The 23770-nt window shown below is 41.9% G+C and overlaps 1 protein-coding gene across 5 annotated transcripts; it reads right to left on the minus strand.

Moving 5' to 3' along the window:
* Positions 1–365: 365 nt before the first annotated feature.
* LOC146657565 (transducin-like enhancer protein 1) lies at positions 366–21845 on the minus strand. 5 transcript variants are annotated; one of them, XM_085425747.1, is made up of 20 exons: positions 21025–21845; positions 20609–20697; positions 19848–19911; positions 19136–19180; positions 14275–14337; positions 14076–14150; positions 10828–11044; positions 10629–10645; positions 8447–8560; positions 8252–8305; positions 7914–8063; positions 7668–7806; positions 7134–7333; positions 6051–6127; positions 5703–5952; positions 4589–4836; positions 4069–4216; positions 3741–3891; positions 3471–3547; positions 366–3037 (listed from the first exon to the last, which is right to left on the minus strand). In XM_085425747.1, the coding sequence occupies exons 1-20, from the start codon at positions 21046–21048 to the stop codon at positions 2930–2932; spliced, it is 2310 nt and encodes a 769-aa protein (XP_085281873.1). In that variant the 5' UTR covers positions 21049–21845; the 3' UTR covers positions 366–2929. The 5 variants fall into 5 exon arrangements, with proteins under 5 accessions (XP_085281873.1, XP_085281872.1, XP_085281871.1 ...); XM_085425746.1 differs by having other exon boundaries at positions 10828–11047; XM_085425745.1 differs by having other exon boundaries at positions 14046–14150.
* Between the last annotated feature and the right edge of the window lie 1925 nt (positions 21846–23770).

Below are 23770 nucleotides of genomic sequence, written 5' to 3' on the forward strand. Positions count from 1 at the left end.
ACAGAGGTGACAAAATCATAAGATTTTATCTCGTGTCAGCAGTTATGTGGGAAGCAGCGCACTCTAAATCTTCACTGGATGTTTTTCATGTGACTCCCAAAATAATTATCCTTGATCAGATGCAGTAGGCCAAGTCACAGCTATTCATTTCATGCAAGTTTATAGTGGTAAGATGGCCAATAGGAGCAGACAGGATGCAGCTTTTAGCTAAGAAAAGCAATGTGTTGTATGAGTTACATAATGACACTCAACTACAGTGCATTTTATTTTCATGATTCATCCACAAAAGCCAATAATTCCCTACATCTTCCTCCTTTAAAAACTTGAGTGTTGTTGTATCAAAGTGCAAAGTTAAAAGACACACGTTTTAAAAAAGAAACATTTATTGTCTAGACATTTCAATCATTTCAGACCCACTAGCATTAAGATCACTTAGTATTTCTCCCGATTAGACGTTTCTGCTTCATGTAAAAGACGTACAAAAAGTTTGTTTCTAAAGCAAATCTGGTAAGAAAAAAAAGAACATATGTACATTTATACAAACAGAAACAGATTTAAGAACAAGCTAAGCACAAGGTCGTGAAATTAATGAGCTGAAGTTAACCGACTCCTTCCTGAAGCTGAAGCGCGACTGCACCTTCTCTACCCTCGTCCTTAAGACGACGGTGAAAAATAACGATTTAATCTTTTCTTTAAAAAGTGACATCACATGTTTCATTTCAAAGCTAAACTTTGACCTAGTGTCCAAATTCAGAAATACAAGGTAAAGAAAGTATATAGCAAAAAAAAAAAAAAAAAAAAGTAATTTATTTAGTGAGTATAATCAGAAGTTTTGTTTTGTTTTTTTACCCATCCTAGTCACTTATGATTTTCCAAATACAAGAACATTAAATTACATGTTAAGCCTTAATTTGTTCCCATCCAGGAAATATAATCATCGATTCATACAATAAGACATGACGTGTTTCAAAGATTGGTAAAGGCAGGGTGGGGGTGACTTACAGCGGTAAAGACATGGTGATTCTGAGACATCATTTCAGATCCATTGAGCAAAGCCCTTTCCGACATGCATTTCTTTCCTTTAATCACACAGCTTCATGTCTGAATGCACGAAGCAGCCTGTCACACTAGAATGGAGCCGGAAACACTGAAGTGTCACTTTCAACACAGAACAAAGTCTATTTGTCATGCCACTGTATTAACGGATGCACAAAAACTACTGCTGTCTCTCTCTCTCTCTCTCTCTCTCACACACACACACACACACACCCCTACCTTTCAGTGACTGACAGGGAGTTTTAAACATCCAAATGTAACCACACTAGAGTTAACACTGCCAGTGCAATAAATCTTTTGCACGTATTGCAAAACTCAAATCGGACATCTGCATATATCACGTCTGAATGAATTCGTGTTTACTTTACCACTGCCCACACCCTACAAGTCAAAGAACATAAACCCCAAATATTTTTTTTAAAGTCATTATACTCACTTCACTACCCCAAAGTAGTCAACCTGGAAGAAACAAAAAGGGACCTACAGCACTTTACCAGTATGATGAAGCCATGGAGTATGATGTCTGAAAGGGACTTAACTGTGGGGTTACTCTAAGGAAACACCCACCAACATGCACTGATGGCATAGATTACTGCCATATTGTTATTATTGCCATGCCCCTGCCCCTTGCTTTTGTTAGAATAAAGCTCCATCTAAATATTTCTGTCAATATTGTGGAGATTTTACATTTGTGTAGGACAACTTTAGTGTGAAAATATATGAAACCTATGTAATAATAGAATTTGACAATTAGTTAATCAACTTTTTTGAAAACACCAGGTTTTCACTCTTGCTCTCACCTTTTCCCCTTTTCTTTTTTAAAATTAAGATCACAGAAAGAAGGTTTTTCAGAATAACCCAAGTTAAGCATTCTGTAACATATTACCATTTCCTGTTCTTGAAGCTTATCTGGATTGTTATGCTAATTTTTCTTCACATAGCTGAGTGCTTCACTTTTTCCATTTGAAACTGGTATGGATCTTTAAAAAAACAACAACAAAAAAAACCCTATCATGTTACATGAGGATCAAATAAACTCATGACAGATGTTCGTGGCAGCATAATGTGAGACAAGTCATCATAGCCTTCAGCGTGTTTTAAAAAAATGTACCATTTGGACATTTTAAGTAGTTAAGTACAGCGTGTAGGTGGAAAGCTACAACTACAGTGCAGTTAGTGAGGATAGGACTTAAGGTAAAGACAGAGAATGTACTTTTCAGACAGAGTAGGCGTATCAGAACAGTAAGCTGAGGTTTTAAGGTCAAACAGCCATAGCTAAGAGGAACGAAAGGCTGTGAGCGTCTTCTGAACCAAAATACAAATCAACATATTCCGCATTCACTGTTTGAAAATGTCCCTCCATTCTGTTGTTCCTCTTTTTCTACCATCTTTCCAACATGATGCCAATTCTTGTCCATTCTTCCTTTTCCATTTGTCGTTTTTTTTTTTTTTACACAGTCACCCTGCAGGCCTGAGAGGTTGTCCAAATGTAGTTGTGCTGACATTTAGTGTGTTTCAATATCTGATGTTCAGCAGTGTTGTCTGAAGAGCTCGTTTCAGAGTCCCCTTTGGTCCTTCTCTGATTCGTGTAAATGATCCCAGGTTAGCCCCCAGCAGTAAGCAGATATCTGAATATTTCCTGTGCTTCCATTATCATCCACTTGCTCCAGTTTATTCCCAGCTGAGTTGGAGTCATGTACACAGGCACAACAGATCAGTGCATATACAACATGGGTCTCCTTAATGTGTTTCTCTGAAGGTTTCTAACAGAATAAAGAATGTGCCATCAAGGTCCACCTTATCTGTGGTGTGTTTCTAGAAACACAGAGCATATTGGAAAAAGAAGAAATGTCCCAGCTTTCTTTCCATATATTTAGTAGATGACCTCATAAACAGTGGCCTTCTTGTCCCCTGAACCAGTAACAATGTACTTGTCATCCACAGATATGTCACAGCTTAGTACCGAGGATGATTCTTTAGACTGAGGAAAAAAGAGATAGGGGAAAAAAAAAAAAGTCAGTAATGAAACATTTTAAAAGAAAACTAGAAAATAAATTCATGTGTGTTTGTATGGAACACAGTGCTTAAAAGTTTTAAAGTTGTGCTTTTAAAATTTACTGAATAGTACTGAAAGTAATATAGGAGCGACTATGAGACTGCGAGGCTTTTACCTCAGTACTCATATTCAAAGTTTAAGCACGTTTTTCTGTATAATTCTCTTTAAACAACCTCCTTTGTTGGACAGCACTGACTGTTTCATAGCATTGACTCAGTTACTGCATGGATGCAAAACAGTGCTAGTGGATTTTGCAGGGTGGTTTATTAAAGCCAATGCAGCAACTTTCGAGGAGCACATTTTGTGTCATTTATGAAAATATATAATACAATGAATGTACTGATCAATTGCCACCAACCTGGAATATGCTCGCCCCATAAGGTGTCCTCCATGCATTCAGTAAGTTGTCCTTTCCTGTGCTCACAAACCATTTGCCTAGTAGAAGAGTAAATACAAGCATGCACAATATAAAAAATGAAAGCACTGTAGAATGGAACATACAACGTACAGACATAACTTCAGTGAAACCACTGGGCTGGGGGTGTCTTCACCTAACAATGGATTCCAAGCCCACGTTTTTTTTTTTCCACCTCTATTTTGCAGCTCATTTAATATGCAAGTTGCTTACCACAGTAGGCAAACTGCAGGGAGAGCACACAGCTCTCATGTAGATGAAGCTGGTATTTATCCGGTTTGGTTACATGAAGGACCTCAACATTGCTACTCTCCATTCCAACAGCGAGCCATTCTCCTGTCGGACAGTAGCCGAGCGAGAAGATCTGAACACAAGAGAAAATAAATATTAATAAGTCCTGTCAGGATTACAAATTTAACCAACTGATACACACAGATTTTGTTTTAGTGGGGATGCTACTTTAAAATAAAAACTGAAACTTGTGGATTTCTTTTTAAGTAAATGACTGAAATAATGTTCAAATGCCTGTATGATTGTGCACCTGTGATGTAAAGTCATGCTGCTGCAGCTGCCGTCCCTCCCTCAGATCCCAGGAGCGGACTGTGTTATCCAAGCCTCCGGTCCACAGCTTGGTGCCATCATTGGAGATGTCGATACAGCTGGCTCCATCTGTGTGGCCCTGGAACTGCCTGTGGGATACACACATACATTCTCAATTAAATAAAGACGGACATTTTGGAACAAGGCACCAACCATGAGCTGTGCAGGGCAGTTGGTATGCATCACATGTTACCATATGGAGAGTGCTTACAGCATTTCTCATCAGAAGCCACTTTTGTAGTACTAACACTACAGATTGTCTGCCTCTTGGTGCTACAATCATAAAGGTTAAATCAGTCAGGGGCTGAGACTGCAAATTAAAGGTCAAATCTGTTGCTTAGAGGAGATTAGAAAAGCCAAGCAGTGATTGTAGATGTCCTTAACATTTAGCAGAGGCATATATTTATTTGCAGCAATCTTCTGAAGAGTGACAGAAGTAAAAGCATACAGTTATCTTTTACCTAACGAGTGTCTGGTTGTGCAAGTCCCAGACTGCAATGTTTCCATCGCTGCAGCAAGAAAAGCAAACTTTGGAGTCTGGGCTAATTGCCAGAGCGTAGCATGCTGGTGCTGATGATGTTAACTCTGCTTTAATCCTGGGAGTAGGCGTGGCCAAATCCCAGATTGACAACGTGCTTGCCTCGCCTCCCACAATAAGCGTCCGACCATCAGGGAGAAGACGGCAAGACCGGATGTAGTTGTCTCGGTTCTAATTTGGTAGGCACAAAAAAAGTTAATATTTAGTACAATATACAACATTTTATTGTGTTGTATATTCACCACATACATTTCATTCACTATTCTGCAATCTAGAGCACAAATTCTAGTCTGATCATTTCTGACAAACAAGTGTTCCTCAAACTAATACTCAACTATATATTATAAGGCCATTACTGTAGTCCTATCCCGGAAGGAGTATAGTAAGTAAAGCTAATTTTTCATGGGGATTCGACAAATTTGGCCTGTCCAAACAGTCCAATACTTTTTGTTATATGGACTGATCACCATCAAAACACTGCCAAGTGGTCAAACCAAGTCTGGACAGGTAAAAGGGAAGCTGTTGTCACCACACGAATAACACAGACAGGCAGAATAACAACAAATTAGTGTTGTAGAACAGTTTTCTCCGCTATGCATGTTGATGGCAGCTGGCCAGTCTCCCCTCACAGCTTCTATGTTTGGCTTTGTTTTGTGCTCATGTTAATTTCCCTTTTACTTCTGCAAAATAAACTCATTGTTATATGTGGTCTCCTCTTTTGAGCTAGTCCAAAACCCTATTGTGGCAGGAAATATTTTCCACTTCTGCACCTCAACAGGCCTTGCAGCAAAAGTACATTAACTTTTGGGTGGTGCAATTTTGAGAGTCTCAAACTGGTAGGCCTGGGAAGACTTGTTTTGTTAGAATTCATTTGCTGCTACAACTCGCCTTGCTCTTGTGGCGGCTGATTCCTTTGCAAATTATCCCCTAAATTCTAACTTAAGCTATGTATATATAGAAAAATTCTCCTGTGTTTGTAAACTGCTATCCACTTTATGCAAACCATGAGCCAGCTCATAACAATACACCTCACTCACCAGACAGTCTAGCTGGGACACAGGACTCTTGTTTCCTGGGTGACTAATGTCCCACACCTTGACACAGCCCTTTCCTCCTGTGTACACATGTCGGGTGGGGTTACTGATGGTAACGGCACACACCACCTCTCCGTGGTTCAGTGTGTTGATCTGACGGGCATGGCGAGGGATCCCAGGCCCCACCAAAGCATCTGGAGGAAATGGAACTGGCTGCATCTGTCCGTCGGCCGCGACATGAAATGAATAAGCACTGATGACAGAGTGGAAAAAGGATCAAGAAAAAGAAATCATCATTGTCACCATCATCATGGGAATTATAAGACTAATTAGTTTTACAACTATACTTACGGTTTGCCACCAGGGATTCCTGTCAGACTAGGAGGCATTCCAGGAACTCGCATGTGAGGATGAGGATCAAAACCAACCTTTTGGACAGAAAACAGACATTTTATAAGCCCAGGACTAACAAATACCCATGAGAATTGGCAAAATGCTCACAGGTCAATACTAACCTGTGAAAAAGAGCATAAACACTCATGAGCGCAAAGCTAACACATACTCTCAAGCACACATTAAACTGCTTATTCTAAATGACAACTACAAGAGACAGCAAACACACACAGGCAGATCTGTAGGTATTTGTGACTGCCTCCCACCCCATCCTCATCCAACAAACAAACAAACACACACAGCTGCTAAGTACACAACCTGAGTTGCTATCAAGTGTTGCTCAGACACTGCTGTGTGACTACTAAAGATATTTAAACAGTGTAATGAACACTATGCAAATACAGCAAAGAGTAATGTGGCGAATGTACTGCACATAGGTATGCCATCTGTATAAATACTATCCAAAAGAAAGCAGGGACATGAAGCTTTGCAACTATTCACAATTTAATAGTAGGTTTTTGCTGTTGTTTTGATTCTTGTTTTAAAAGTATTCACATTGATTAATGTCACTTTCTTTAAAATAAAATTTCCATTCTTTTGAGTATTTAAATGCCCTTTTAAGTTACAATGCATGACACGGGAAACTACAACATAATGACTATTTCTTTAGAGGGGTGTAAGTTCAATGAATGTGGTAGAGATGAAAATCTGCCTGGAGCAGGTTACAGAGTTTTATGGCTGAGAGGTGACAACAACTGCTGCCCACCTGCTTCAGGTATAATAGCAAAGAGAAAGGCACAGTTGAAAAGTTTCATGTGAAGGGAGCAGAACTCAAAAATGCACTCTGTTCTTTTCACACACATTCACTGACATGAAAATTCATAAAACTAAAGAATCCAGAAGTGCAAACCTGACACCAGGCTAACATAACTCTAGCATCTGAGTTTCTGCCAAAGTTCTATCTTGGCATGCAATCCATAGACATACACAGATTTAAAGGGTCACCTCATTTTATCACGTTAGTCTTGTTCTTCTACTCACCATTGGTGACCGCCCGTATGCGGCCACTGCAGCTGCCGCTGCAGCACTCATCTGAGGTGACATGTTGTGCAGCCCAGCAGCATAGGCTGCAGCTCCAGCTGCACCAGCTAGCTCCCCGTTCATTCCTGCTGTGTGGGGCAACATGCCAAATGCACCTGGATATGGACCTGGTACAGCCAGGGGAGTTCGCAAACCTGCAGCTGGAAACAAGCACAAGAGGATTAATTAGTTAATGTCTAAGAATGCAAGTCTACGTCTTTTCACCATGCACTTACCAGACATTACTGCCAACGCTTGACTAGACTATCATGTAAAAGCAACTTAAGCCTAGGTAAACTGAGATTTCTAACCAGATATCTTGCAGTCACACTTCATATTAAGCTGTCTCTAGGATAAGGTTTTAAATATCTTCCATGAAACTGACTGAACGAGCAGACTTCTGCCTGAAGCAAGCAAACTCATTTTATTTGCCTCTAACAGAAAACTACATCATTTTTATAACCATTTATTAAGTAGTAAGTTTAAATGACCTACTAGGTGGATGTGGTATTTCCATTGAGGGGGGTTTTGAAAGATTTGGTCGGATTCCAGGTGTGGAGCTGGGCCCGGGGGTGGAGTCACCTCTAGGCGTGGGTGTGCTTGACTTCAGCCCAGGTGTACCTGCCTTATCTCGCTGCCAAACACCAAGGAATAATTATAAATATACAATAAATAAATAAATCACTCCATTTACTGGGTTTATTTATATAAAACAAATAAGTTTTTCTTTTCCATTCCTACCATTGCCATCTCTTTAGACTTTAAGGAGGAGGAGCTGGCTGATGATGCAGTAGAGGCTGGACTACAGGGGTCTTTCTTGAGAAGACGCGCTTTATCCAAACCATTTTCTCTAGGAGAAGGAAGAGGTGTGCCACGAGGGGAGGCTGGATCCTGGTGAAGTAACAAGAATTCTGTTAACTATTTGGGAGTTCAACTTAATACAATCCTTGAAAGAAGAAGACCACAGACGCCTGAATATGATGCACATCTTAAAAATGGACCATTGATGTAATGTAATTTAAGCATGTACCAGACAGCACAAAAACTAACATTTATAAAATATATTCAAATGTACTGACCTCATTTGAGACATCCACCACCAAATTGTCATCACTTTTCTCTGCGTCACTATCCTAGGGAAGAGGATCAGTTAGATAATCAAATTAGTCCATTGACTGGCTGTATAATTAATAAAATATGTTCAAATGAATGAAGACATTCCTTTTCCTTTGTCACGTTACATTAAAGACACAGGTACCAGAGAGATTCCTTACATAGTGACTTGAGTCCTTGTCATCCACCTTTCGCTTTTTGGTGTCATTTGAGAAGTCAGGTCCGTTGCGTCGCTTATCTGAATTCCTAAGACTTTCTGGCAGCAATGAGTTACTCTGCGAATGAAAGCAACGAGGAGGATGAGAAGGGCAGAACACTGCCGTTCATAAAAATATGAAAAAGAAAAAGGACAATTTGGAGGATAAAGACAAATTTTGCCATTTACGGTTCTGATTTCACTCAGTTGTGTATGCATCCTGCATGAGCTCACTAAAGTGTCTGATCCGTCTACCACTAATTACAAGAGCTATTCAGCTATGTAGAGCAGGTTAGAAAAACATACTCCTACTTGCAAATAGGTTAATAGTTCACAGAAGCATGAATTAAGCAGCACTAACACTTAAACAGCAACCTCTTTTCTCACTTGACCAAAGCCCGTCACAGCCACACACAAACACATGCCTCTGAAGTTGATGATTACATTAAGTGGCTCTCAAAATCTATCAGTGCTCCCTCTCCTGGCTCTGACAAGCTGCACTGGCTGTACTGAGAGTGTGGGTGAGAGTGTGTGTGTTTGTGTGCACAGTGTGTAATTGACTGTGAAAGCCTGTGTGTACGAACAAGTGTGTAACAGACTGTGAGTGTGTATTGCTTGCATAACACTCCTGTGTCCCTGCGTCCCAAGACTACACATACACACAGAGCTGCCTCCCCCTGGCCTCCTGACCAATGGATCCTATTGTTAATGGATTAAAGCTTCATGTTGAGTCCATTATAGTCTCAACCTGTCAATGAAATGTGCATCCAACATACACAAACACATGCGCATGCACAAATCAAGCAAGGGAGTGAGTGCTTGGGCTTTGAGGGGGGAAAAGGGTAAATGAAGGAGGAATGGAGGGAGGGTGTGAGAGTGTGGAGGAAAAGAAAGGGTGACAAGAGACGAGGGACGGAAAAGAGTTTCGGGGGGGGGGGGGGGGGGGGGGGGAATCTGTATTCTGCCAAAGGCCCCTTCCTTCATACCCCCCCAAACCTCCTTTCCTCCCCTCCTCTCTTTATTGAAAGGTTTTAGTGAGCTGAGCACAGAAGCACTGACCCGCAAAACGTAAGCAATTTCCCCCCTCCCTCACTCTCTGTTCGCTTTTAGCATGGTGCCTCTCTCTCCCATCTCTGAAATACACACATATACACACGATGTCACATGACTGCTGGTCCCTCACCCCCCACTCTTCCCCAAGCCCTCCCCTCTCAGTGGTGATGATATTAAACACAATGAGAGTCTTTAAGCGCGGGATAAGGGGCGGTGGGAGGGGGAGAAGGGGGTAATCTGCTCACTGAGGTGTTAAATAGGCACAACAATGCAGGCTAGGGTTGAGAAGTGTGTGTGTATGAAAAATGTGTGTGTGTCTGTGTGTGACCATGCTAAAAAGCTCATTTGGAGGAGAAAGGAAACCTAAGTTCAGAGCAGATCTAGGGCAGAACTAAAGAGGCAGGCCAAAGCCCTACCCAAAGAAATCCCACCACCCCTGCAGACACAGACACACACAGAGACACGGACACACACACACACAAGCTGAGAGTCAAAATGCACAACTTAAAAAGGTAAAAGCTACCTGGGTGTGAAACAGCACTAAAAACTACAAGGTGCTTTTATTCATAATGACATGTCATAAATTTTATTGATCCCTCAGGGGGAGTTACATAATAAAAGCAATTTCCATATAATGGGGACACACACACACACACACACACACACACACACACACACACACACACACACACACACACACACAGCAACAGGTGACATCTACTCGCATTATGAAATTCTGTCCTACAGCATTTGGATGGATTTGACATCAACCTTTAGCTACTGCATTTTCAATTAAGCCCTACACCTTCTAAGAACTGTATGAGTGGCCAAAAATAACCTTTTATATAAGTGCATTAGTAAAAACCAAGCAATTAGCATATCTCTTGAAATTATATAAATTAAATATGTATAATTAATGTGTGTGTAAATTTGCATTTGACCATGTTTAGGAGCAGTTTACTTACTCACAGCTATCTATTAACTAGAAGAACAAAGCAAATTTCCCGTAAACCTAAACTATCCCTCAAACAAAAGTAAGACAATAGTAGCTCACCAGAGCAGTAAACATTGCTGCAGAAAGAGGAAGTACTTACTGTGCTGGGCTCTCGCTCTGTTGTCATTGGAAAAGCATGTGTGTGGTTGAGGTCACAGGGGGTTTACCAGAGCAGAAAAAAAACCAAACAGATAAGGGAAGAAGAATGAGTTCAAACAGACTTCATTGCAACACAACTCATACATAAACAACCCCTTTCTATCAGAAGTGTTTCTGTGCTGGAAGGTGCATCTCCTTACCTCTCAGGTGTTCAGGTCCTGCAGGGTGAGAGTCTTGTCCAGACATGTGAGGTTTTTTCTCACCACTCTCTTTTCCTGCCAGATGAGGAGGAACAGCTCCGAGTGCTCCTGACAGAGCCAGAAGACTAGCTGAACCACCCAGCTGAGAAGGATGGAGGCCAGCAGGGTGAGGAGTGAGGGGCACAGGAGCACCACCATGGTTATGGGACAAGTGCTGCTGCTTTAAGAGAGGGGAAGGGGAAAAAAACAGAAGGCGAAAGAGGTGGTTAGTTGGGAAAAACATTTTTAAAAAAGTGACCTGCTACAAAGAGGCACCAGTCCATTTTTATTTAGTCTGTGGTATACACAGCTGGACCTGTAACAGACAGGTCAGACAGATGAATAAAAAGCAGTTTAAAAGAACCACACCTATGTGGGTATGGCTTAATTCAGCAGTTGTGATGTAGTGCAGTACATCACAATCATGGCTAAAACAAAAAACAAAAAAAAACAGAGAAGTTGAGTTCAACGAGAAGTCTCAAATTTCATAATACAACTACCATAAATGTTTAAAGCATCAGTATCCGACACCAAAAACCCAACATAAAAGCAAGCCAAAAACAGCTAAAACTTAACAATGCTCTGTAACCTAATCAAAAGAGACTTCTGTCCCTATTAAAGTCTTCAACAGATGGGACAGTTTCTCCACTGTCTGGGGTTTACACCACCTCAACAAGCTGCTGCGCTCTACAAGGTGGTGAACACAGCCTCTCCCCCCTACACACATCCTCCTCCCTCTAAGGTCAAACACTGAACAATACTGACAGCTGGGATCACAGCCCAAACCCTGAGGATGTGGAGGGGGTAGGAGGGAGGAATGACGAGAGCCCCAGCTGCTGCTTGCACTGTCAGATCTTGTGAGAGAGTGAGGCGACTGAGCAGAGAGGGGAGGAGAGAAGGAGAGAAGAGGGTCAGAGAGACAGAGAGAGAGGGAGAGCCAGTTTGGCTGGCAGCCCTGCTCTCTCTTTCACACCAAATCAGGCGCTCGTCTGAGCGTGAAATGCCTTTGTGTTCCAAAACATCATTATTGCCTCCTCAGACAGTAGCTGCGGGAATCCAAGCTCACTGATTCGCCGCAGGGAGGGGAGGAGGAAGGAGGGAGAGAAGAAGGGAAGGTGGGGCACAGGAGGCGACTCGGCGGGGTTGGAAGCAGTGCTGAAGGTCAAACCGACTTTTATCTCACCTAATTGACGCACCCACCCCCATCTCACTTTGGATCCCCCGCCTCCTTTTACCTCTCCATCTATCCTTTGCTCCCTGCATCCTCCCCCAAAGAATGGAGGTAAAACAACAAAACAGTCTTTTAGCATCAACCCCCATGCCTGCCTGCGCTCACACACTCAATTTCCAGAGTTAGCTCGCCTGCCAAACAATCAAACATAAACACACCCACACGTCACACTTGATCACACTTAACATGCATACGCATAGTCTAGATAAACAAAGCAGGCACACACATCCTCACTCAACCATCCTACCTCTGCCTGTTGTTTTCTGGGGATAACAGAAAAGCATGCTCTGCTACACACAAACGCACACACACACAAACAGATGCAAAGCACACACACGCACGCACACGGATACACAAACAGGACCCCTGATGGGAGTAAATGGAGGGGAAGTATTGGTAGAGGCAAGGGGAGCCTGGTTTGTCATGGGATGTTAGTGTGAACTGGTGTGTCTGCGTGCATTTGTGTGGGATGTGCATGCATGTGTGTGTGTGTGTGAGAGAGTGTGAAGGTAGGGGCAACATGCTTCATTACGCTCATTTAACTCACAAACGGGGTGAATGACAGGCTGGCGTGGGAGACGAGAGGAGATGGGAAGGGGGGGGTGTAAGGGCAACGCTGTGACCCCCCCTTTTACAAACACAAAAATCCTGCAATTAAGACTCAAACAGCAACTGCCAAATCCACCTCTCACACCAATCAGACACTAACAGAGACCCCCATCAGTTCACGCCAACTAACAAGCCCACCCCACATCACACCAAGCCCTCTCCAGACCCCTCCTCTTTCCCACATTCCCCTTGAACCAAAACCCATAGCGTCTCCTCCAGCCAGTCAAGCCCCTATGGCTCCTATAAGTCCGAGTAATAATGGTTCTCTAATCCCACCCAAAGAGTCATCACCACCAACAGCTAGACTCTCCATCTCAGTTTTACGTTGAGCATCACTGTCAAACCTCAAGGAAAAAAACTACTTTTTACTCTTAGTGTGCCAAATCATTTTCTACTTAAGTATGAATAGCTGGTCATGCCCCATCAGTCTTCCAAGTCTGTCAACATCTTTTCAATAAACACCTTTCATAATTCCTGAAGCATATCCTCTTTGTCAACTTACTCATAACGAAAGAGTCCAGTTCTATCAATCAAAATCAAAACCATAGTCTCAAAAGAGAAAACATATTTGCACAAGGGTTAATTTTCTTTCATTTCCCATAAAAATCACTCATATGCCCTACATCTAATTCTACAGTCTAAGTCCAGTGTTGGCTTATATCCTTGAGTTAAGTCTGGTGACAAAGGAATAAGGAATCTCATTTAAAAAAAAAAAAAAAAAAAAAAAAAAACAACACACAGTCTCAGGCATATTCCTAAAACTTTATATAGATATCTGTTATGATTTGGTAGCAGTTCTCAGGGTTTTAACTGAAATTCGAAGAGAGAAAAAAAAAGACAAGACAGGTGACCAAAATGAGGACTTTTACCTTGTGTTTGACTTTGACCCATTTGTGTTTGAGTAAACAGTAAGATGTGTATTTACAATCCGTTTTTACTATGTAAACAGTACAAATTGTTTCTTCAAATAGAACACAGACCTTTGATGACACAACAAGACTGTGGAAAATGTGGCTTCTATGTTAATCATTAAATGGTGCATATGCAATGTATTAGGTAATTTGCTATACTAATGTCCATGTCCTTATTATGGTTGCCCCCTAGGCAGCGACTAACACTAATCATACTTACTATGTTAATTACACACAAAGAACAACAAGAACAAACAAAGAAGATTACTGTGGTAGCCAACAACAACCTGAGAACTGAAATAATTTTATTACCAGAGCAAAATCAAACTGTGTTCCAAACTTGTTTGTGTAGGGAAAGAAATATTTCCTATGGAGTAAACACACACACTGCGATAGTTAATGCAAAGAGAAATTAAAGGAATACACACTGTAGGTGGAAGACCGGGCAGTCCACGTACCCCGATGACAGCATTGAGCTCTGCCATGGTCACCTGTTTGGCTCGCTCCACAGCCTGAACCACCTGCTGCTGATGCTGTAAAACAAAGATGCACAAACGTTTGCCAAAGCCTGAGAGTAATGGCAGATTTACCAGTAAAATTAGAGTGTATAAATGGGATACAAAGCACAGTCTGTAGCTCTAAGTCACACATACTTACCTCCTGTGAGAGGAAGGGAATGACTTGTGCACAGATGGTGTTTAGTCTCTTGGCAATCTCAGTCTGATGAAGTAAGAGACACACACAGATAGAAAGAGACTTAATTGTTGATAACATAATTACATTCATTTAGAAAAGACATCTGTTCAGTAACACCAATAAAGCAATAAACGTGCACACACACACACACACACACACACACAAGAAAGTGCTGCCACCACAGCAAGCAAGCAAAATACCCCCCCCCCCCCCCCCCAAAAAAAAAACCCTACCAGACAATGATACCAATGACACTCATCGACTTCTCTCCACACAGAAATCCAGTGTGTGCCATTTTCAGCACACACAGTGTAATGAGATTTTCCTCTCTAATTATAATTGTGGGCTCAGCTCAGGTTTCTCTCTTACCCGTTCTATTTCTTTTGCTCCCTCTCCGCCTGTCCTCTGTGTTCTTGTCCCTCTTCCCATCAGCACTTCAACATAATCTCATCAACTACTAACTTGGTTTGCTCTCCCTCGGTATCCATGCCAACACATCCGCCTGCCCCTTAAACCCCCGGAGGTGGTTACAATTGGCTGAAACCAGATACCCCCGTGGTGGCATCAAATCAGATAAGGGGACTCATATTACACATCATCCAATCAAATTGATACGAGGACGACCAGAGTGAAGTGGGAATCGGGGACCATGAAAGGTAGTAATGGCTCAGACGACACACACATAAATATATAGATACATAGAAACATGCATCATATCACCCTGTATTATTGTTGGGTGAATACTCAGGAAAAATGCGATGGTTGTCGTCACCGAAACAACAAATGGTTTTATGGAAACTTTTCAAAACTCAGCCAAAATTAAGTCATCAAGCTAGAAAGAAATGTAATATCCCACAGCACAAAGCAACCACCTGTGTGGGTTTAACTAACCCAAAAATGACTTCCCTTGCTATGCAACTGTTATGACTCACTTTACAGTAATAGCAAACAAGTAACTGTTCAAGAATTCATTGCCCTAATCTCCCATCTACATATAATTAATTTAACCTGACAATCTGCTATTGTTTACAAATTAGAAATTTGAAGAAATGGCCACAAAATCAGGGGATTAAAGCTATTACAGATCATCCAGAGAGTGATGGTAAAGCTAACATAGGCAAAACCTTTTTTATGCTGTCACCGAGCAAAAATTCAAGACTAATCTATGAGTAAAGTGTAATCAAAATGGTCCGAGAGGAAACCTGACTTCTGCATGTTCTCTTGGCTGTTTTAAAACTGTGAAAAAATGCAGAGAGGAAGACTTTGGGAAAACGCTTATATTTTTAAGAATAAAGGAGCTCCTGTTGGCTGTTCTACAAATGCAGATGTACATGAATGTCCCTTCAGATGGAAACCCTGATTGAGTCATGGGAAATCCCACTGGGAAACTTGCTCTTCAATCACTGGCATGAACTGGCCGCACAAAAAGGAAGATGGTCTTGTCAAACAAAGAGTCTAAAAGGGAGACAGCCAATAAACATATTAAAGCATGGTGTATGTTTCTTTTACAAGTTGGAGGATCGCTCATTAGGTAAAGGGGAGTGTTAGTAACGTTACACACCTAGCTAATGGCATGGTAAGTTCCCAGACATCAGCAACTGTTTGAAGGAGACATCAATATACAATATGTTATAGAGTTTTATTACCCGATGAAGGTACATCACAGCACGACCGTTTTGGAAGCATGACTGTCTGTTAAAACTTCATCTCAGTCCTTCCACTAGTCACTAAGATATTTCAGCCTGGGCCAAAGTCCAAAGGCTGACAGGCACTGCCATCTCTAAAACTTTAAAACCATGGCGTTGCTGCTCTAAATTATTTAATGATTTTAATGGGTCTGACAGCTCCTGAAAAACTGAAGTGGAGACGTCCTCTTTAGCTGGAGCATACTTGCGCTCAATTAGAGGTCTCTGTCACGCACACACCTGTCAGCTCGCCAAACAGCCACAGTTCAGCCAATTATGTACTTGGATGAGCTAAATCAAGTGCTACCGTTTTCACAATGAGTCTTGAACTACACACATAACTGCTTCAAAAATAATAGTACTTTCAGTTATATTTATAAAAATTATGAATATATTTATAAAGTAACACAACATACATCTTGACAAGTCAACAAATGATACTCCCCAGACAAATTTAAATAAGGTGGTTGAATAAATACTCCACGTAAAAGTAAGCAAAGTCAGAACAAATAGACGTAAGTATATATGGAACAGCTTCCCTCTGAGAAAACTAAACACCGAACAACTGACTCTTTATCCAGAATCAAAAGACATGTTAAGCCTTCAGAGTACGCATACCTCCGTGTCATAACTACATGAGCTCAGCAGCCTTGCCACAGTTTTAACATTGCTGTCTGTGTATGTGCACCTGATGGCTACAGGACACTTTCGACAAATAAGAAAGGGGGATCTTAAAAACCTGTATTCTGTCCAGTTTTAAAGTTTCAGACTTTCCTGTACTGCCAAAGTGCGTCAAAAATAACCAAGTCATTCCATACCAAGAAATTTTGAAATGAAAAGCTATTTCTGGCATACTATGTATATCCATTCTCAGAATTATGAGTTGTAAGCCTATAATTAGCTTTGTATACAGGGTCAATCATTAGGCTGCCTGAGAATAGTGTGACCAGATACTAGGGCAACCCAGCAAACCTAAGTCGAGAGACAAAGTCAAATGCTCAAATTTCCCAGGCTGCAGCCAAGACTTACAAGTTCATGGTGTTGGCCTCAAAAGTTTCTCCTCTCACTCACTTTGAACAGGGTAACGTTATATGTTATCTAACTGAATTATATTTGCTTGTGGGGAAAAGCTGCAAAAAGTTTTCAGGCAGCAGCTCAGGTGCTAACCAATCAAATTATGTTATGCAAATGTCCTGAGAGAGCAGAATGAAGATTGAGTACTCTGTCATTCATTTGAACTTTAGCAATAATCTCCAGAAAACAAACTAGACTTCTATCAGTGGAGGGACGAAGACTGTTTTGTGATTTTTGGCAATATTTATGATGAAAATGATCAAGTTAGAAGCAACAAAACATGTTTCTTTTTCCTCTACTTGGTGCCCAGCCTTTGTATAGGTGGTACAAAGGAAGGGAAATAAAGTATTGTTGTGTGCACTAAAGGAAAAAGCAATGTGACTGTGATATTACTAAACCTAAATGTCAAAACTGAAAGCTGAATATCCACCCAATAATCAAATATTAGTGTCCAGCTCGACCAGTTCTCTTGTATATGCTTACATTTAGACCCAACCAGCTACACTAAGCTCATAACTGCTAATCAAAGCTTTCTTTGCTTGCTTTGTGATTTTACACAATATGATCTGTTGTTACTCTACTACGCCTCTCCCCCAACATTGAGACATGTCTAATGTCAAGCATAAAAAAGTAACAAAATCCACAAAAACTCACAGCCCGTGCATCCAAACCCTTAAATTAACATTTCTATATAGTGAATGAATCGAACAATGACTCATAACTGAGACAGTGGGTGAACAGAAGTTGAGGATGCAGAGACAAGATGCAAGCATACACAGAAAATGTGCGAACAGAGAAGCAGCTTCCCATTACACATATAATTGGAGCATTATGCACCCCCCACAAACGTACATCCTCAGCAGGAGGTGAGTTGTTAGTCTATATCCTCCATACCCCCACCCACCCACAGAAGCTTGTTGCTCTGACAACTGCAGTCCCAAGCTAATGACCTCCCCTGGAGCTTTAGTGAGTGTAACTGTGTGTTTATGTGTGTGTGTGGACAATAGGAAGAGATGCATCTCCCTTACAATGAAAGAGCAGTAGCTTCACATGGACATAAAATGAAAGAGGAGCCAAAGAAGGGGGAATTTGGGGTGGGGGGTGGTTTGTAGCAAAAAGGAAGAAGAGATCCCATAACTGTTATTGGAGAGCAGAGGAAGGCAGAAAGAAAAGAAGAGGACTTGGGGTATAAAAAGGGAGAATAACACAAGAGGAGAAGGAAGGGGAAGGAGTGTGAGAGAGGCGGAGAAGTATCCCCACTCTTCACTGAAGCATCCAGCCAATCCACCTCCAATTTCCTCTGGTCTGACTGGTCGATAGCTGTGGTAATTACTGGTAAACGCTCTGAGCCCTGCACCACTCCTGTGGGGAAATGTGTGTTTGTGTGTAGCGAGAGGGTGAGTTTTTCCCCTGCTCATCATCCACATGTCTACACACTTAAAAGAAAATTTTTAACTTTCACATATGTATATGCATCAACAAGTTCTGTGCTTGTGTTCACTCTACCGTCTGTGAACTGAAACTGTCACTATCGTCGCGTTTTTGCATACATTACTTAGAGCTATGCAAAGTGCCCTTGCCTTTCTGCATGTGCACTGATTGGGTAATTGCCCTTGTTATTGTGCGCTTCATGTTTGAGTCTGCCTCATTACTGTGTTAACCTCCCAACTTCAAAAAAGGGAGAGCTCCACTGTATCTCCTCCGTCTGCCTCACCGTGATCGATTCCTCTGCCCTCACCAGCCCTACCCCTCTAATGTAATAAAGCAGGCCGCTCCCCTAGACAGCACCAATCAATCTACAGAGCCATTCATCCTGCCTCTGGGCTCAGCCGGCCGGCCCTAACTGGGGAAATGGAGACAGAGCCCCATCGATCACAAATAAACACACATCCACACACACATATACAAGCATACAGTAAAAGAGAGACACACACACACACACAAATGCACTCGTGCACACGCAAGGACACGTCAACAGGCCCACACTCCACATACATCAAAATCCATCCATGAGAGGAAGAGAGATAAACAAGAAGACCGACAGAGTAGACGAGCAGCCATACCTGTTTGTGCATTTCAATGTTGAGGCCATACGACATCTCATAGTACTGGGGGAGGGGAGGGAGGCAAAGAGTGAGAGGGTTAGAGGGGGTGAAACAAATCCTAAACCCCTGAAAGAAAAAGCCTGAATAACTTAAACAATAATTAGCTACACTGTAGATGTCTTTGAGGATATTTGCAGATCTTTTTAAATGAAGTGTTCCACAAAGAGGTCAAACTACTTTGAAAGTCAAAACATGCAAGTCAAATGCTTTTTAACTTGAACATGAGGCAATGCAACTTGCTCGCAAACAATCTGAACTGAACAGCATTCGTGTCCATGTTATGTTTGTTTCTGTGCTAGATTAGAAGCTTTTGACACACAGCCACATTGCTTTGTGTAAAAGAGGTAAAACTTCAGTGATTTAAGGTGAAAAGTAAGCTCTCATGTATATTTTATTTTCTGAAACAGTGAAACACATTTTAAATCAACATGAAAAGTCGTAACAGCACAGCATCTTTACGCAGTAAAAGCAGGTGACACTTGCATGTTGCTCTTCCTCTTCCCTTCATTTAGTATTTAACAATACATATATTTTGTATTACGAGTCTTCAGATAGGAATTTGTATTCTGCTTTATAAGATATGGACAACTTTCTCCTCTAGGAAACTTTAGAACTCAGGCATGTGATGTGTGACCCTGCAGGGCAAATGAATTGAGTATAGGGAGCTCACCATGACGTAGTGCCTCTGCATCTCTGTTTTTTCACTGGCCAGCTTCTCACACTCCAGTTTGAGACTTTAAAAAAAACAACAAGAAATACAATACACCATTTACTTTGAGTGGGACTCAACATTTCAAGTTAAACTAATCAGTTTTCATTCTTTCTCTCACCCCTCTTGCTTGATGATTTTAAACACCTTCTAAAACAGACCATGGAGATGTTTTTAAAAGAATTGATGCAAAAATGGAAAATACAATGATTGTTCCCGTCAAATAATGGGTATATGTTTATGACAATCCTCTTCTTTGAATATGTAAATCAGAAACATTATGTCTGCAGGTCTAGCTTTCACCTGTTGTGAATGACCCACACTGACAACATCTAGAGCAAAGTTAAAAAAAACAAAAAGAAAAAAAAGAAACACTCACATGTAGTACTTAAGCAAGCCTTTTCCCTACACAGCTACACACACAGGGGAAAATAAGGCGTGATTTATGAAACCCTCAGCCCACACGCCACCCCTCTGGCTCTCACCCATCAAGAAGATGTAGACCTACCGCAGTGCAAGCGCTAACACTGATGCCTGCTTGCATATGTGTGCACTTTTGTATGTGTATGTGAACCTAATCCAGGTTTATGGGTTAGTCTGAAGCCAGGGTTGAGGTTTTGTTCATTATGGTTATGAGGATGACTGTGGTTAGGGTGAAGTTTAGTGTTGGGAGGGCAGATGACAATAGAGGAAAATGTGAATTGAGTGTTTGTGTTATCCACCTGTGGTACTGTGCCTGAAGAAACTGAAACTCCTCCTTGATGCGGTCCAGTGACTCTGGGATGGTGAACTTGAAGGGCTGGCCTGGAGCCTGGTGGGGCACACACACACACAGACGGATTACCAACATCACACTGGTACATTACTTACACATTATTGGTTACATTATGAATCTGGTACTTTTCAGCACAAATACAATATCAACAACTTCGAAATATTAGTCGTTATTTAAAAAAAAAAAAAAACACAAAAAGCTAAAACGCAGTATAATCAATCCCACTGTAGAGCCCAATTAGTTAGAGGACTGAGCTTAATATAAACACACAGGCAGCCCGGAGGGGCGGGTCATATAACGAGGTAATGTTACCCGGTTAGCCCGGTGAAATGAGCGTCTGTTAATGCACAAAGAGCGTCTTACCGGGTGTCGCCCCTGGGGAAACATTGTTATCTCCGGGAGGATGAAACTGTTTCTTTCTTAAAACCCCGTCAAAGTGGGATCAAATGGGGATGAAAAGTAAGGTTGTGGGAAGCTCCCAATCACGGAGAGGAATCCATCCGCCGTTGTTATTAGGACCCCCGGTCGTTAATTACAAAAAAGCACCGCTTGTCCGCTTCGTCTGGGTTCACCGACCGTTTAACGTGAATTTCCGCTTCTCCCTGTCTCTCGGTCGTCTGTCCTCCGCTCCACAGGCAGCGCGACCGTAAATCAACCGGAAAAACACGGGAAACGGCTCATTAGTTGAAAGCAGCTGAAGGGGGAGGGAAGAGAAGGGCAGGAGAGCCAGGTGAGAAATGAAGAAAAAAAAAAAATAGGGCTGGAGCCACCTTCGCCACTCCGGCGTTTGTTTTGTGTGCGAACTGATGTATTCCGAGTACGGAGGGCCGACCAAACAAACAAACAAGATAAAATCAACCCCGTAGATCCTCAACAGACAGCCGCAAACTGCCGGCGCTCAGTCAGAGCATCAGAAACAAATCCACACAAGTTAATTGTAGAGAAGAGTTCCCACTTGACTCGCCGCAGTCGCTGGCTGGCGGTTGAACGGTCAACAAATACAGAAATATTTACTTCCTCGATCAGTGTGGAAGCAAGCCTTGCCTCCAAAATAGATTTCTCGTTTTTAAGACAAAAGATAAAAAACGAGGAAATATATCGTTAATTTTGATAACAACAACTCCCACAGCGGCGGGAACTGTTCACGGTCTTGCTCTGCTTTACCTCAATGGCAACTTTCTCACGCGGTTTCACGCTCACCCAGTTAACCGAAACTATAGGCCAGCCCACAAAACGCCTCCGAACCAATCAAAGTCTCCGCTCCACGTGGGGACAATAATGTGGGTTATGAAACTGGCCAATGGTCTCTCTGCGAAGTTCCTCGATTCCGTTGACCTCGTTGAGCTACGCAGATTTTGACCAATCAGCGCGTCGCAAGGAGCTGCCACTTCGGAAGCGCGCAGGGCGGGCAGTGCGGTGGGGAAAAAGGCAAGTCTCAGCTGTCAATCAAAGTAACGTGGGTTCCAAGAGCAGAGCTGTAAATGTGCGCGTCCACACATACACACACACGCACACATTAACAAGCACACGCAGGCACACACTCAAACAGAAAAACACAAATATTGTTTTTCTTAGCTGCCGTGAACCTTCCCAGCAAGTGTCGTGACAAATAACCCCAAATCTCTCTCTTCCTCTGCTTTCTCTCCCCTTCTATGTAATAATTTTCAGCGTGGGAATTGATTTAGTAGGACTTGAACGCGCTTTATGTTCTGCTCCTAAAAAAAATCTAATTATGCTGCTCATCTGTTGCAGTTTATTGCTATTTTCATACAGTCAGTCTACAGAAATCGCTCAGTTTGCCTGATCACGTTTCCTTCGCTGGCCAAGGACAAATCCAAAACTCCTTACTTGTACTGTGATGTCTTTATATCTCTTCAAAAACGTAGCTCGGCATTGTGCAAATGCGATTTTGACCCAAAGAAAGCAGAAAAATGCCAGGGGGGTTCCCGATTCGTTGTAATAAAGCTCACAGAATGGTATTTTATTATACCAGCAGTCAAAGCCAGACTGAAGCAGCTGTAAATAAAGACACACTAACAAGTGAGCAGCGCACACAAAGAAAAAAAGCAGATAACAAGTCAAGAGTAGCTGCTAAAGTAATGAATACAAAAATATAAATGATAAAGAGGCTTTTATTGAAAATGTGTGAAGAGATATGCCACCTTCATCAAAAACGAAGACCATATCTTTTGCACATAAAAGTTTCAGCAATGTTTTTAAAATAAAGACGTCACCATTTATTGCTCTTCTAACCAACAAGCACAAGTTATAGCTCCATTCCCAATAAAGGCTATTGCTAAGTTACACTCATGTGCCAGCTACCTGATGAAATACTGCATGGCTGAAGTCACCACGTTGTGACTGGCGAGGGGTGTTTGAAGCTGAGTCATAAAGGAGGCTCGCGGGATCTTCTCTACTCCTCTTATCCCATCTACGCACTGCTCACTTCACATTGGATGGCCCCTCAGAGACACACTGGCCTGTGATTGGCTTGGAGACCTCAACCCCCTGACCCACGTGACCTCTGACCTCTATGGTGGCTGATCCAGTCCATATGAGAGACTCCTGACTGTGACCAACAGTGACCTTTTTTTGCAGGTCTCACACATGCACAGACACGCAGGTGCTGTGGAGTGGGTGGTACGGTTACAAAGGCTTGCATGGCAGCTACACATTTGTGTGGGTGCTTAAACGCATTTTGTCTTTTATAAGTGTTGGTTCACATTTGTGTTAACCTTTGCTGCCTGTGACCCACACCCTCACCCCACCCCCGGTCCCTCTAAAATGAACAACCAGGATTTCCTTGAAGTGCAACTCAGCCACACTGTTTGGAATTCACAGGAAAATTTTGTGCTGCATCAACCTAATGGTTGGACCTTTTCATTTAGGCTGTTTATATTAATTTATTCGTTTTGGCTGTATGCGACTGGCTTCTGGAGCTACAGTTAATCACAGTTACTGCCTTTGAATATATGGTAAATTTCCACTAAAGAAAATCATCCTGAGTGTGTGTAATTTCTGAAATTTACAGCATGTTTTTAGAATCTTGGCTAGTTATGTTTGCTGCATAATGTTTTGTTTTTTATTGTTTTCCATTCTTAAACCTCTC

This window comes from Rhamphochromis longiceps, linkage group LG12 (assembly GCF_057381845.1).
Source record: "Rhamphochromis longiceps isolate RC_006_pf linkage group LG12, R_longiceps_female_GT1.1, whole genome shotgun sequence".
NCBI lineage: Eukaryota > Metazoa > Chordata > Actinopteri > Cichliformes > Cichlidae > Rhamphochromis > Rhamphochromis longiceps.

Bases quoted from the DNA above. Each gene is read 5' to 3' on its own strand.
- LOC146657565 (XM_085425744.1), bottom strand. From the start codon at position 21,048: ATGTTTCCCCAGGGGCGACACCCG. The intron at 6,128-7,133 runs GTGAGTAGAAGA...TCTGTCCAAAAG, and splicing joins CATACGGGCGGTCACCAATG to GTTGGTTTTGATCCTCATCC. The intron at 5,953-6,050 runs GTAAGTATAGTT...CTCTGTCATCAG, and splicing joins GGAATCCCTGGTGGCAAACC to TGCTTATTCATTTCATGTCG.